Below are 13,522 nucleotides of genomic sequence, written 5' to 3' on the forward strand. Positions count from 1 at the left end.
GCAGAAATTTTTTTTTTTAAATTTTGCTCCACCAGTAAAATACATAAGTGAAAAAATGGAAAACACTTTTTCCCATAACTAACAAAGTTGTTTAATTTTAGTTATAAAACATGTATATGAAAAAAATTTACAAAACTAAAAATTTTTGCATAATGTCTATGAGATGAAAAGCCTGTTTTCCATTTAAACAACTAAGTAATATGTCCACAAATAATTTATTTTCAAATGTACAGGGTTTTTCATTGGATGAGGACATGTCCAATTTGATATTAAAGAATAAAATTTTGACACTAATTTTGAGAAGTGTCTTATATAAGGTTAATGTTGCAGATAGAACCTAACAAACATAAAAATTAAATCACAACTTTCTGAATTAAAATACACTTTTAGAAAGGAAGACTTTGGTAATCTCCTGACATGACAGAGGGTTGTCACTGTAATGGGTGCTGCAAAAAAGACGATATCAGTCTATGATATGATGCAGCTTGATATCAATGACACACATCATAATGACAGTTACAAGAACAGAGTTATACTCTAGCCTCCAAACTGAAAAAACCTGGGTGCAAATCTGTGCAAACTGGTATTAGAGAATTTATGCAGACTATCCAGATGTCCACTGGATAACAGAAGCCTGTGGAACTAGATCTAGTTTGAAGGATTATTCAAAACTGCAATATCCAGATAGGCTTAAAATACAACATCTGAGAGTTGGCTTATACTTAATTTCCTAATTGAGAAGAAAGACTAGAGATTTTCTTAGGATGTGAAAATACACTTTTGATAGGCTCAATATTTTAAAATATTGAGATCCTCTTCTGGCCCCAAATTAACTAAGAAATAAAATGAAGGGTATGTTCCCAACCCCCAACCACAGAGTACGTGTATGCTAATACATTATCATCACCTCAACAGCACATAAATTAAATAAATTCCAGTCATTGCCTACCTCTCTCTGAATAACTGTTTCCATAATAGTGCCAAAGGCTGGAATTGTGGCAATCCTGACAGAGCTGTTAGAATTAAAAAAGAAAGAAACTGAAATTTTCTCTGCAATGAAAAACTGATTATTATTAAAATATATATCAAAGTAAGTATAAGGTAAATATACTGTATTAGTCTCTAGCAATGACAAATTAAATTTAAAAAAAGCAGACCAAGAAGAATGCTCAAAAAGACAGACAGGATAACTTAAGGTCGCAGTCTGTGAAACTCACAATTCAGGATCACTGGACAAGGTAACAAGGGCCGGAGCAACCCGCTTGTCAACTAAAGCTTCACTCATGCCTCGAAGAGTCAGCTGTAAACCAGTCAACATGCAATAAAAAATGGTTTGGTAAACTGGAATGAGAACTGGGTTAGCTGTGACTGAGGATGGCAGGCAGACTCATTGGCCTTTCTTGGTTTAGTCACCCACACGAGACATTAAAATGTTAAGCCTTTGGTTCATGCCACTATACTTACTGGTAACAACATGTTAGTGAGATTAGCAGAGCATCCCTTCTTGGCTTGGAAGAAATAGTCCATCAGCATGTTTTCAGTTTTGGAAATGCTTACTAAGGACTACTACTACGAACATATTTTTCAATATATGGCCTCGTCATGAAGCTTCCTGTGAAGGTTGACTTTAAAAAAATATATGGAGTAGTATGATAAAGTTTAAAATCGAGTAAGTGTAACTCATTATTATTTTAAAGTGATATATCTATTCTTCAACGAATTTAAAAGCTGATGGTTATTTCTTGACAGGCGCATTTCAAAAGGGATGCTGAATGTAAAAGGCAGGGACAACACTTACATTTCAGGGTCACTGGAGAGAGTTATGAGAGCAGGAACAACCCTCTGAGCTACTAGAGTTTCATTCACCCCCTTCACCAACAGCTGAATGGTCAGCGCAGGGGGTATTCACAGGTGATGCATGGAAAGAGCAAACACAATGCCACGGGAAGAAGAAAGGAATAACCAAGAGAAAGAGAGAAAACACAAAAGCAAAACCAAAATTAGAAGCTAAGCAAATATTGCTACTAGAGTGCTTTATAAAGGCAGAGAATGCTTAGGAGAAAAATAAAGCATAAACAGCCTAGAAATCCCCGAAAACAGTCTGTCACCAATTCAATGGCAGTTTGTACTTTAGGTCAAATAGTTTATGCAATTTCCATGTTCAATAAAAACACAATTTAAAAGAAGCCTTAACTTTTTAAAAAGAAGACATACTGGATTCTTTCGTTAAACTCTTTAAATAAATCCAGTATAGTTTTGTTAGGACCAACAAGGTACAAACTGGACTGCTTTAAAACCAAACTCAATGGTTAGCAGCCATCACTAAATAGCTTCTGATAGTTCCATAGCAAGTAAATTTAAAAATCACATATGAAAACTCCCAACCTTTTACATCACATAGCTTTCTTTCCTAAGATATAGAGACATAACGTGGCCTACTAGAAAGTACTTATTTTACATGGGAGTCAGACTTGGGTTCAGATTCTAGCTCTCCACTAACTAGTAATGTGGCTTTAGATATATTACATAATCTCTAGAAACTCAGTTTTCTCATCTGAAAATGGAGACATTTTCGTATACCTTAAAGCCTCATAATTGCATATAAATCTTTTGCGCGACAAAGTCTAGGCATTTAAGAAAAGAGAGTTGAATTTTTATGACTATTAAAAAGGATATTAGATTTGTGAAATATTGAAAAAAGAAACTATTAATTAAAAAATGTTTTTGGCTGGTTCAAGTAGTTAAAGTTTACAAATAGTTGATTTACATTTCTCTAAAAGCTCAAATTAAACAAAAAAATATAAGCACGATTAGACCTAATCATAAAATAATTCGTTTGGCAACCAACTCCCAAAATCACAGAACAAGAGAACAGTATTGAGCTGTACTCATTTTGTTTTTTATAAAAACCATTGAGTTTCATGAGTTCACCTAGCAATGGAACTAGTCCTCACAGAAGATGGAAGATACCAAGGAATTTTCAGTAATAAAAACCTAATAGTGTGTGCATAGGTTAACCATTCCTCCTACACAATACATTCTGGAGCAGAGCTCCTTTTGCATGAAAATTCTTAATTTTATAATAATTCGTTACTGTTTAATAACCAATTCACTTTTTTTTTTTTTTGTCTTTTTAGGGCCGTACCCACGGTATCTGGAGGTTCCCAGGCTAGGGGTCGAATTGGAGCCATAGCTGTCAGCCTAAACCACAGCCACAATAACATGAGATCTGAGCTGTGTCCACGACCTACACCACAGGTCATGGCAACGCCAGAGCCTTGACCCACTGAGCGAGGCCAGGGTTCGATCCTGCATCCTCATGGATACTAGTCAGTTTCATTTCTGCTGAACCACGATGGGAACTTCCTGATTCACTTTAAGTAAAACTTTTTTCTCCTTATCATTTTGTAAATAAGGTACCGTAGATTTGAATCAGTAAAATATATCTGGAAATGTCTATCTTGTGCCAGCCAAAAAGCATTTAAAAAAAAAGACAATTAAGGAACAAGTTATTTTTTCATTATGCTGGAGTTTTAAAGTTTAATTACTTTATTAAGCTAGAAAATCAGAAAGCAAAATTTAAGAGTTATTATTATGCACTTTATATACACTGTATCATCTGATTTTTAAACCCAATGAGATAAGTACCATTATTATCAATGTTTTAACAGATGAAGAAACTGAGCCTTAGAGAAGTTAGACAACTTTTCCAGTATTTTAGAGCCCCAAAGAGGTAGAGCTAGAAAATGGACTCAGTCACATCTGTCTTAAAAGCCCATGCCTTCTCTGAGTTGTGGTCTTGCTGTTACCTGCTTAATTTCCTCAAGATGGATGTAAGAAATCATTCTATGAAGTTCTTTTCTGCATCTTTTGGGAAATCCATTATGTCACATTAGAAGTAACATGATAAAGACTCTTATAAATCAACTTCAATAATAAGTTGTTAATCAAGAACTAATATATTATCTCTATTTAACAGCGAGAATAATATGGCTGACTGGATTTCCCCTTTTTATCCTGCTGTCTGAAAACTCAGAGCTAAATTTAGTGTTCAATTTCACTAAGTACCTCATATTAGCTCTTGGTATATTCATTTCTCACTTTCTTCTCAATACTTTCTGATCTCACATTTAAAAAACTAAAGTGTCTTGTTTTAATGATTTTTATTTGGAAGTAACTCATTTTGGGCATAATTGTAAATTATAAAGTATTAGTATCAAAAGAAATCTTATGAAATGACTACTCTTTTAATGAAATTTTGTTCAAAATAAGACTCACTGACAAAAAAGTGACTGATTTTTCCTACTAATGACTTATGTGACATGCTCAGTAAAATTTTTTTTATCATAAATGAATTTGGAAAAATATTGGAATAAGTCTCTCAGAAATTCATAATCAACCTGAGAGAACACTGAAAACTGCTTAAGCGTATGTATAGTTTCCAACCAGCACTGACAGCAGACATAGAAACCAAAACCAGACAAAAGCCACATATAAGAAACAAGGCAGAAAAAACACAAAAACAAATAAAAAGGGAGGGTGCTTCATTTAATTTATTGAAATTATTTTCATTTATATGGTATGCTTCACGAGTGTATATATATATACATTTTAGAAACAAATGGATTAAGATAAAGAAATAGCTCTTACAATCTTAGAATAAAATCCTAAGAGAGATGTATTAAAGAAATAGAATGCTTTTTTCTTTTTTGAGGAAGAGAAGGCTAAAGAAACTTTTTTCTTTCACAGTAATAACTATTTTTCAGCATAATGAATAATCAAAAGTTATTTATATTTACACTCAGAAGGACCTTATACTAGGAATTACCACTGTGGTGCAGTGGCTTAAGAATCTCACTGCAGAGCTTGATCTCTGACCTGGCACAGTGGGTTAAAGGATCTGGTATAGGTTGCAACTGAGGCTTGGATTCAATCCCAGGCCCAGGAACTTCCATATGCTGTTAGGGCAGCCAAAAAAAAAGAAAAGAAAAAAAAAAAAAAGGAACTTGGACTAGACATACAACTAAATTTTTATATTGGCATTTATCTCAACAAAGAACATGTGATTAATTTTTTGATCAAACATAATAACTGCAGGAATAACATGGACAGAGGATTTTCAACCTCCTGATAACAATGGGATTTTCTATCAGTTCTCTATCTTTTAGATTACAATTCATCTTAAATTATGTAAAAATTCTGAAATTTAGGGTGAAGTGAATTGTCCAGTTCTTCTCACGGAAATAAATGCTTTAAGATATTTTAAGAATCACATGCATACTAGGGACAGTTTTAGTCTGGATAAATATACATTTCTTAAACTATGATAATGATAGTTAACAGTTATAAGTTATTACTATTTTGTGCCACTGTTTTAAGGGTTTTACAAGTATTAATTCATTTAATATTAATATCCTTTGATATGGATACTTATTATCATCTTCACTTATAGATGAGAAAACTAAAGCACAGAGAAGTTTGAAACTTGGCATTAAATGGCAGATGCTGAATCTAAGCAGTGTGGCTCTATGGCAAGACTCAACAGCAGTAGGAAACTCTCTAAACCAATTTTAGTTTCAAATACAAGCTCTGTGTGTGTGTGTGTGTGTGCACGCACATGCGCACGCACAGTCTATATAACATTATTTCCTCTATGATGGATAAAAAGGTACATATTCTACTTTTCATACTAAACTTAAATTGTTAGGTGGCAATTCAAGAAAATCTAGTTAAATTATATGAAGTCTCTTCTCTTTTATAAGCCCTTGGGCAGTTAATGTATGGGTTATTCCAGAAATGACATGTGAGGGAATAATGAAGTGGGAGTAATCAATACAATGAACATTTTCATAAGTGCAAAAATTGATTTTTTAATGCTACTCATGAATCCAACTATATTTTACAACTTTAGAGATATATTTTATTGTTTTAGTTTATTTTAGTAGCCATTTACCTCAGTAAATAGCAAAGTATATTAGGAAGATATACACAGGATGGAAATTAAAATTTAAAAGAAATTCTGAGAAATGGAAATGATAATACATTCAAGGAACCAATAAGGCTGGAAAACATTCTGAAATATATCAAAGCTATATTTCTGCCCCATCACACAGTACACAACTAGATACTGTTCAATGCCATAAAATATTTATCAACATTACATAGTATGAAAAGTTTTTTTTTTTTTTGAGAAATGTTCACTCTCTCTTCATTATGATTTGAACCAAAAGAATCATCTGTTTACATACCTCAAACATTCTAGCAGCAGTACACCTCACAAGTGCTGAAGTATGGACAACACCATACCATAAAACAGTTAATAATAACTCATGGTAGGCTGGATTTGCACTGAAAGAAAAAAAAAAAATCAATGTTAAAAGTGAGAACCACAGTACCTGAGTGGTACACTGAAAAATACTATATTTATGACAAATATTAATGATAAAAATATTGGCAAACATATAGAATTACTTCATATGGTTTAATAAGTTACATCTAAGATTCTTTAGAAAAGGAAGTCACTTATAAAACTATAAACTTTTAGCATTTCTGGAACTATACTTTTAGTTTCTCTAAGCATTTGCAATTATGATAAAAATTTCAAGTCTTTAATACCATAAAAGTTAAAATGATAAAAAATACAGTAAAATAACATTTATTACTATGAGAAAAAAAGAACACTGGGCTAAGAGTCAGATAGGTAAGTTATAACCTCTGTGTTTCTTAATTTCTGCAACTATAAAAACTAAGGAAACAACAAATGTCCTATTAATGCCATATGGTTGTTGTAGGATCAATTGGGATAACTCAAATCACCTATATGGGAAGTTGGCTGTGGAGCCTATCCAAATGCAGGATAGTATTATTAATAAATATATAAAGCCTGTTTTCAGTAAAGGGTGGATAAAACTATGTAAGCAGCAAGATAATGTGACCATGAGGGACTAGGTAAATCAAATGAAATGGAAAAAGGATCCCAATGAGCTAGTTTTCACTTAGGGCTCCTTTTCCAGTATGGGGATACTAAATTTTCCTCAAATCTATATTTGATTTTATTTCTCCAACTAAGAAGAAGAAGACATATGTCTTCAAAAGAAGGCATATGTCTGTACCTTTATCCCATTCTTTTACTACAATGTACTGATTACAAAATGTTAAAAATGTACAATTAAGAAACCAAAAACAAAAATCTTAAGTCTCAAAACCAAGAGATATGGTGTGTATGCCAATCTTTTGTAGACTGAAAATATGTACTCTATAAATCCAACTTTAAAACTTTATACAATTAAAAGAAAAAAACTATAAGCTATTATTTTACCCCAGTTCCACAAAAGAAGCTTTCAGGCTATCAAGAGGAGCATGAGATAATGAAAGCAAGGTCATTACATCTTCCAAGAATCCAATTAACAGTTTTCGGTCTTCTTCCTATAGAGGAAAAAGACCGATAATTTCCAAGCAATCGAGCAGAACTAAAAACCATAATTTCCTAGAAAAGTTTAGCAAATAAGGAGGAACTATCCTAATTTGGAAGCATTTTAGTTAAAGATATTTATTAAACATACCTATGATCACAATGGTATGAAGATAAAGACTGTCTTGATTCATAGATTTAGATCTATGTTGTCCAATATGGTAGCCACTTACCACATGCGGTTATTTAAATTTAAATTTAAAATAAAAATTAAGTAAAATAAAAGATTCAGCTCCTATATTCGAGTTGTTTAATAGCCATATGTGGCTAGTGGTTACCTTAATGGACAACTCAGATACAGATTACTCCCATCATAGCAAAAAGTTTGATCAAACAGTTCTGGTTTAAAACATAAAAAAGTATATTCTTTTATTAATATCTATTTCTACCAATATCTATTTTAACTAATATCTTAGTTCACTTGGCTCTAAACACTTAATTACAAACCACTTAAAACAGTTATCCTCCTAATAGTATAAAGTTATTATCTGAGAAATTATTAGTGAGAAAACCACATGCTTTCTGAAATATAGACCACCGTGTTCTCAAAAGAAATAGTCACAGTCTTGATTAAAAAATAATCTTCATTTTCGATCTTTAACAAATCATTATTTTAATAATTAGAAAGTCTTTCTTTTTTTACATATAGCACTCTATTAAGAAATATGTTAGAAAAGGAGTTCCTGTTGTGGTGCAGTGGAAATGAATCTGACTAGTATCCATGAGGATGCGGGTTTGATCCTTGGCTTCATTCAGTGGGTTGGAGATCCAGCATTGATTGTAGCTGTGGTGTAGACCAGTAGCTATGGCTCTGATTCGACCCCTAGCCTGGGAACTTCCATATGCCGTGGATGCGGCTCTAAAAAAAAAAAAACCTATATGTTAAATTAACCTGAATTTATAAAGCAAGGGAATCTGATATTCTATCTGGCAATAAATATATAATAAAGAGTCATGTACTTTGCCTTTAGGGCTATATTAGGTCAACAGTGGATTCTGCATGTATCAATAGATCCATGAGGAAGACTGGATCACCACCTACCATTTTTTCCCCTATGTAGTCAGGTTAATTTAGAATGAAGTAGAGACAAAAGGTTGACAAAAGTAATGATCAGTGTGAATAAAGGATGGACATGTCAGTTTTATAACCTGCCAGCCTACTTAGTGAAGAGCTTAGACAGTGACAAACCAGCATCAGAGACAGACTGGAATAGAGAGTTCACTCATTTTTGTTGCTTACTCTAACACAGAAGTATACATAAATTTGGAAAATAAACTATCGACCTGAAAAAACTTCAGTGAAATAAGAGCTATGAAATATACTTTTAAATAAGCATGGATTCCTTTGATTTGAAAATTTACTACCATACTATTTCTCAATTTTGAAATTTCAAGATAAGTAATATTGCTTATGTATTTGATTCAAAATAGGTTTTGTTCACCAAGGCATTCAGGGCAGTGATTTACCCTAACAGAGAATTTAGTTTAGTAAGAAAAATATTAACAGCTGGTGTGTGCTTCTTGAAACACTGGCAATCTATGATAGCCATCACATTTTGTAATTAGCAGAATAGGTCTTAGCTCTTTAGATATTTGGATTTCATATAGTAACTCAAAAAACATGTCCTCATTTATTTGACAAATCTATACTGACAGACTACTATGAAGCAAACTTTGTACTTTATTATGCCTTAAGATACAATTTACAGTAAAAATAAACACACTAACCAACCACCAGAGCTTAAAAACAGAAAGAAAAATATTGACATCACAGTTGTTACTATGCTAGAAGAGCTTCCCAAATTAAAGAGAAAAATGGTAATCGTATTGTTGTGCCTGGTAACATGCTAAGACTTAATCTCCATAAATTTAGGAAAGACAATAAATACAATCTATAAAGAATACATGACTTAAAATATTCTAAACACAGGGATTCTGCGAGTATCCAGAAGTAGTCTTAGAAACTAGTGCAGAAGAGTTCAAAAGAATGTTGTATTATTTTAACACAGTTGGAGCTCCTAATGCAAGGTATCATCTGATATTGATTTTAATGCTGTAAGATGGTTCAAGTCTATTTTGGAAGAAGAGTGCAATAAAGGCAAAAGAAGTTAGGTATTAATGGGGAAAATTTCAGGAAAAAAGATATTCCTATTTGAGTTCACATTTCTAATTCCTAAAAATGCTTTATCTTTAGTTCATATTTTCACTTCACTGGTGGAGACTGCCTCACACTTATAAAAGACTGATACACCTTAATACACGTAATGTGTTTACTCAAAACAATGTTCAGTAGTAGTCTGTTATATTGATGACCACCAGTGAACCACACCTCCTGGTTCATGCTCTCATTTAGTTCCCTCTTCTTGAATCTGGGCTGGCCCTGTGACTTGCTTTAACCAACAGAACGCAGTAGCAGGTGATGAGGTAATTCCAAGGCTAGGCCTTAAGCTAGCAAATTCTGCCTTTGCAATTTGGGGAGCCCTGAGCCATCATGTAATGAGTCTAGCTCTGCTGCTCCACAGGCCCTGCGGACAGAGAGAGGCCCTAGGACTCTATGGAGACTGAAGCTCAGTCATCCTTGCCGAACCCCTTACCAACCAACCATGTAAATGCAGCAACATAAGTGACCACCAGCAAGACCAGCAGAAGAGATGCCTAGCTGAACAAAGACTGTGAGCAAATAGAAGGGTTATAATAAGCCATGATGTTTTGGAATAATTTATTACACACTACCAATTAAGAAAAATAAAATATTACTAAAAAGTACTTTGTTAAAAATGATGATATAGTACGCTATAGCATTTTGTAGTCTGCATCACCCAACACATATGCTTTGCTTGTTTGTTAATGAAAAATTATCATGAAACACAAAGAAGTTACTAAATAGGAGCAATCTATCATTCCTAACAAAATATCAAGAAGCACACCATCTCTATTTATCCAGCAGAGATTTTCTCAGAGACTTTTATTGAAATATGCTCTCCACTGTAAATTGTTTATTGAATAAAATGAATAAACAAATTTTGTTTTCATTTATGGGTAACATTTGCACTTATAACCACATTAAAAGACATAATATTAGCTATCTTTCTCAAGAGAAAATACTTTTATATTTTCCAGCGAAAGAATCTTTCCCTTACCTGAATATAACATGTGAGAACTCCTGTTGCATAAATGGGGACAGTAGCTTTAGTGAGGACCCCATTTCCTGCTGAGGAATCTAAAATCACAAAAAGAATTAAAAAAAATCTGAATATGCTTTAAATTTAAAGCAAAAAGTCACAAAACAAATTAAGTTTACGATAACTGATTAATATTATCATTACTTTGAAAAATGGGTTTTGATTAAAACACATATCCACTGATGGTAGTGAAAATACAAGTTAATACTTTACAGAGCTATTATTAGCTTAAATAATTCTGAAAGATGGGAAAAACTTTAAAACCAAAATAAGATGCATGATCTTATTTGCATAGTCAGAAATCAGAGCTTTCTTTAACACTTTCTCAAGTGCCTATATAAGCAGGTCTTCATAAATTTTTAGGCTTTCAATTTGCAGTATTCAGTAAAATATAAAGACACTCAGCTGAAAGGAGACACCTAGTCATCTATTTACTCTGTTTCCAGGTATGGGATACTACCTCGTTTTCAGTACCAGCCTAGTTCCATTTTCTTCCTGCATCCAGAATGGGGATTCTCAGCCAGACAGAACCCTGATTATTTTCATGGAGTAGGGAGGTTAAGTGATGCATGGGGAGAGGCAAAGCATCCAACCACAGGGAGTATCCTGTGACTACTGTAACCTAGGACAACTGCCTCATAAAGACTACACATGCTCTAATCTATGCAGCACGTATAGAGTTAAAAAAGAAGTTCCAGGAGTTCCCGTCCTGGCGCAGTGGTTAACGAATCCGACTAGGAACCATGACGTTGTGGGTTCAATCCCTGGCCTTGCTCAGTGGGTTAACGACCTGGCGTTGCTGTGAGCTGTGGTGTAGGTCGCAGACGTGGCTCGGATCCTACGTTGCTGTGGCTGTGGCTGTGGCATAGGCCAGCGGCTACAGCTCTGATTAGACCCCTAGCCTGGGAACCTCCATATGCCGAGGGAAACAGCCGTAGAAAAAGCAAAAAGACAATAAATAAATAAATAAAAAATAAAAAAGAAGTTCCAGAGGTGATAAGACAGTTGCTATTTATAGCACTAACAGCTTTCACTGATTTTAAGGCACAGTTTAAAGTGCTTTACATTTGCTTTTATATACTCAAACTTTATTACTTTTTTTCCTACTTTTATATTGGTTTTAAATTCTTTAAAGTGAGTTGAAAAGCAATTGGGTTGAAAAGATGTATTTAACTAACTGCCCTGGAAGAATATTCAGCAAAAAAGAAAGTTCCATTTTCATATCAATTAGTATTTGAGGTTTGTTTATCGTCTTGGTAAGAGGAATTTTTTTTTTTCTTTGCTTTTTAGGGCCGAGGCATACGGAGGTTCCCAGGCTAAGGGGCGAATCTGAGCTACAACTGCCGCCTACACCAGAGCCACAGCAACGCAGGATACGAGCCGCATCTGCGACCTACACCACAGCTCATGGCAAAGCCGAATCCTTAACCCAATGAATGAGGCCAGGGATCAAACCTGCAACTTCACGGTTCCTAGTCAGATTCGTTTCCGCTGCGCCACAAAGGGAACTCTGGTAAAAGGAATTTTTTTCTTTGAAGAGTACTGATGTTGGTTGAGTGTGACCATGGTAGTTGAGAGGTAAATCTGAGGGTAGGAACATAAGCTTAAGTTGAATTTATAGATACAGACTGTAAATAGGGTGGCTAACAATCACTTCCTATATCAACAGCTAAATATTCACAGCTAACTAATAATTCCAAAAGCTATTAGTTTCTAAAATATATAAATATTCTTTACCCAATTTATCATCGGAATTAATAATTTACTAAACAGATAGTACCAACCATTAGCTTTTTCAAACATTAACCCTTTAGAAAGCTATTAAATATAGACTCTGGGAAGCATTTGTCCAAAAAAATTCTCATCAACGTTTTCAAATGTAAAGGGAATCTTTTTTTCATTTTCTACCTCTGAGGCCAGCCAAAAACAGAGTTTTTCAGATCACTCAAATCAAATGACTATGGTAGCACTGAGATAGAATTATCCACACATTCAAAATCAACCAAGTTAAAAAAACAAACCAGGGGGCTCTGCATTTTTGTTCCTAACATTTTCCACATTTTATTCCTAGAAATTAGAAAAATACATGGAGATATAATATCCACACATAAATGACTTCTTAGGCCAATGGTGCTATAATTAGACTTTTTAAGACAGGTGAGTGAAAACTATGAACAGAGGGGCTGGAGCTGTCCATTAAAGTCTGCAGTTTCTTTAAAATCTCATGTTTCATTTTAAAAACATACATGTATAACTTACATTCTATTCAATTATGTTTTATTTTTTTAAAGTTTTAAGTAACTAAGAATTGGATGCTCTTTTTTTTTGTTAGGGCCGCACAACTAAGTTTAAGTTATGGAGGTTCCCAGGCTAGGGGTTCACTTGGAGCTGTAGCTGCTGGCCTATGCCACAGCCACAGCAACTTGGGATCAGAGCCTCGTCTGAGACCTATACCACAGCTCATGGCAACATTGGATCCTTAACCCACTGAGCGAGGCCAAGGATTGAACCCGTGTCCTCATGGATACTAGTCGGGTTCATTAACCACTGAGCCATGATGGGAACTCGAATTGGATGCTTTTTATTTTGTACTTTTCATTATCTCGAATAAACCTCCAAGAATACAAGTACTTAGTCTGAGAAGCTTAGCCTTAGGTCAATTTGATTACAGGGAAACTAGATATTTATAATCAAATTGACAAACATCAGTCTCCCTACCATCTCACAGAAGGATGTAAGATGTGACAGAGTTGTAAAACCAAGAACCGCATAGTGTAAATTTTCCTTTTCAACTGTACTTGCTAGTTTATTATACAATTTGCATATAATGGATAAAGTATTTTTCTGGAGAAAAGTGAGTCAATTGTTT

General features: G+C 34.0%; 1 protein-coding gene across 10 annotated transcripts in view; it reads right to left on the minus strand.

Moving 5' to 3' along the window:
- Nucleotides 1-13,522, minus strand: part of KIAA1468 (KIAA1468 ortholog) — a 109,725-nt gene that overhangs the window by 18,402 nt on the left and 77,801 nt on the right. For 4 of the 10 annotated variants that reach the window (XM_005654481.3, XM_021099741.1, XM_021099712.1 and 1 more), the window contains 5 exons: nt 10,612-10,691; nt 7,319-7,425; nt 6,249-6,348; nt 1,799-1,881; nt 950-1,013 (listed from right to left, as the gene is read on the minus strand). In XM_005654481.3, the coding sequence (XP_005654538.1) occupies nt 950-1,013; nt 1,799-1,881; nt 6,249-6,348; nt 7,319-7,425; nt 10,612-10,691 (434 nt within the window). Of the gene's footprint in view, nt 1-949; nt 1,014-1,217; nt 1,301-1,798; nt 1,882-6,248; nt 6,349-7,318; nt 7,426-10,611; nt 10,692-13,522 lie in introns of those variants that run through there. The other 6 variants (XM_003121702.4, XM_021099721.1, XR_002346074.1 and 3 more) reach the window with 4 other exon arrangements.

This window comes from Sus scrofa, chromosome 1, assembly GCF_000003025.6.
Source record: "Sus scrofa isolate TJ Tabasco breed Duroc chromosome 1, Sscrofa11.1, whole genome shotgun sequence".
In the NCBI taxonomy this organism is placed as follows: Eukaryota; Metazoa; Chordata; class Mammalia; order Artiodactyla; family Suidae; genus Sus; species Sus scrofa.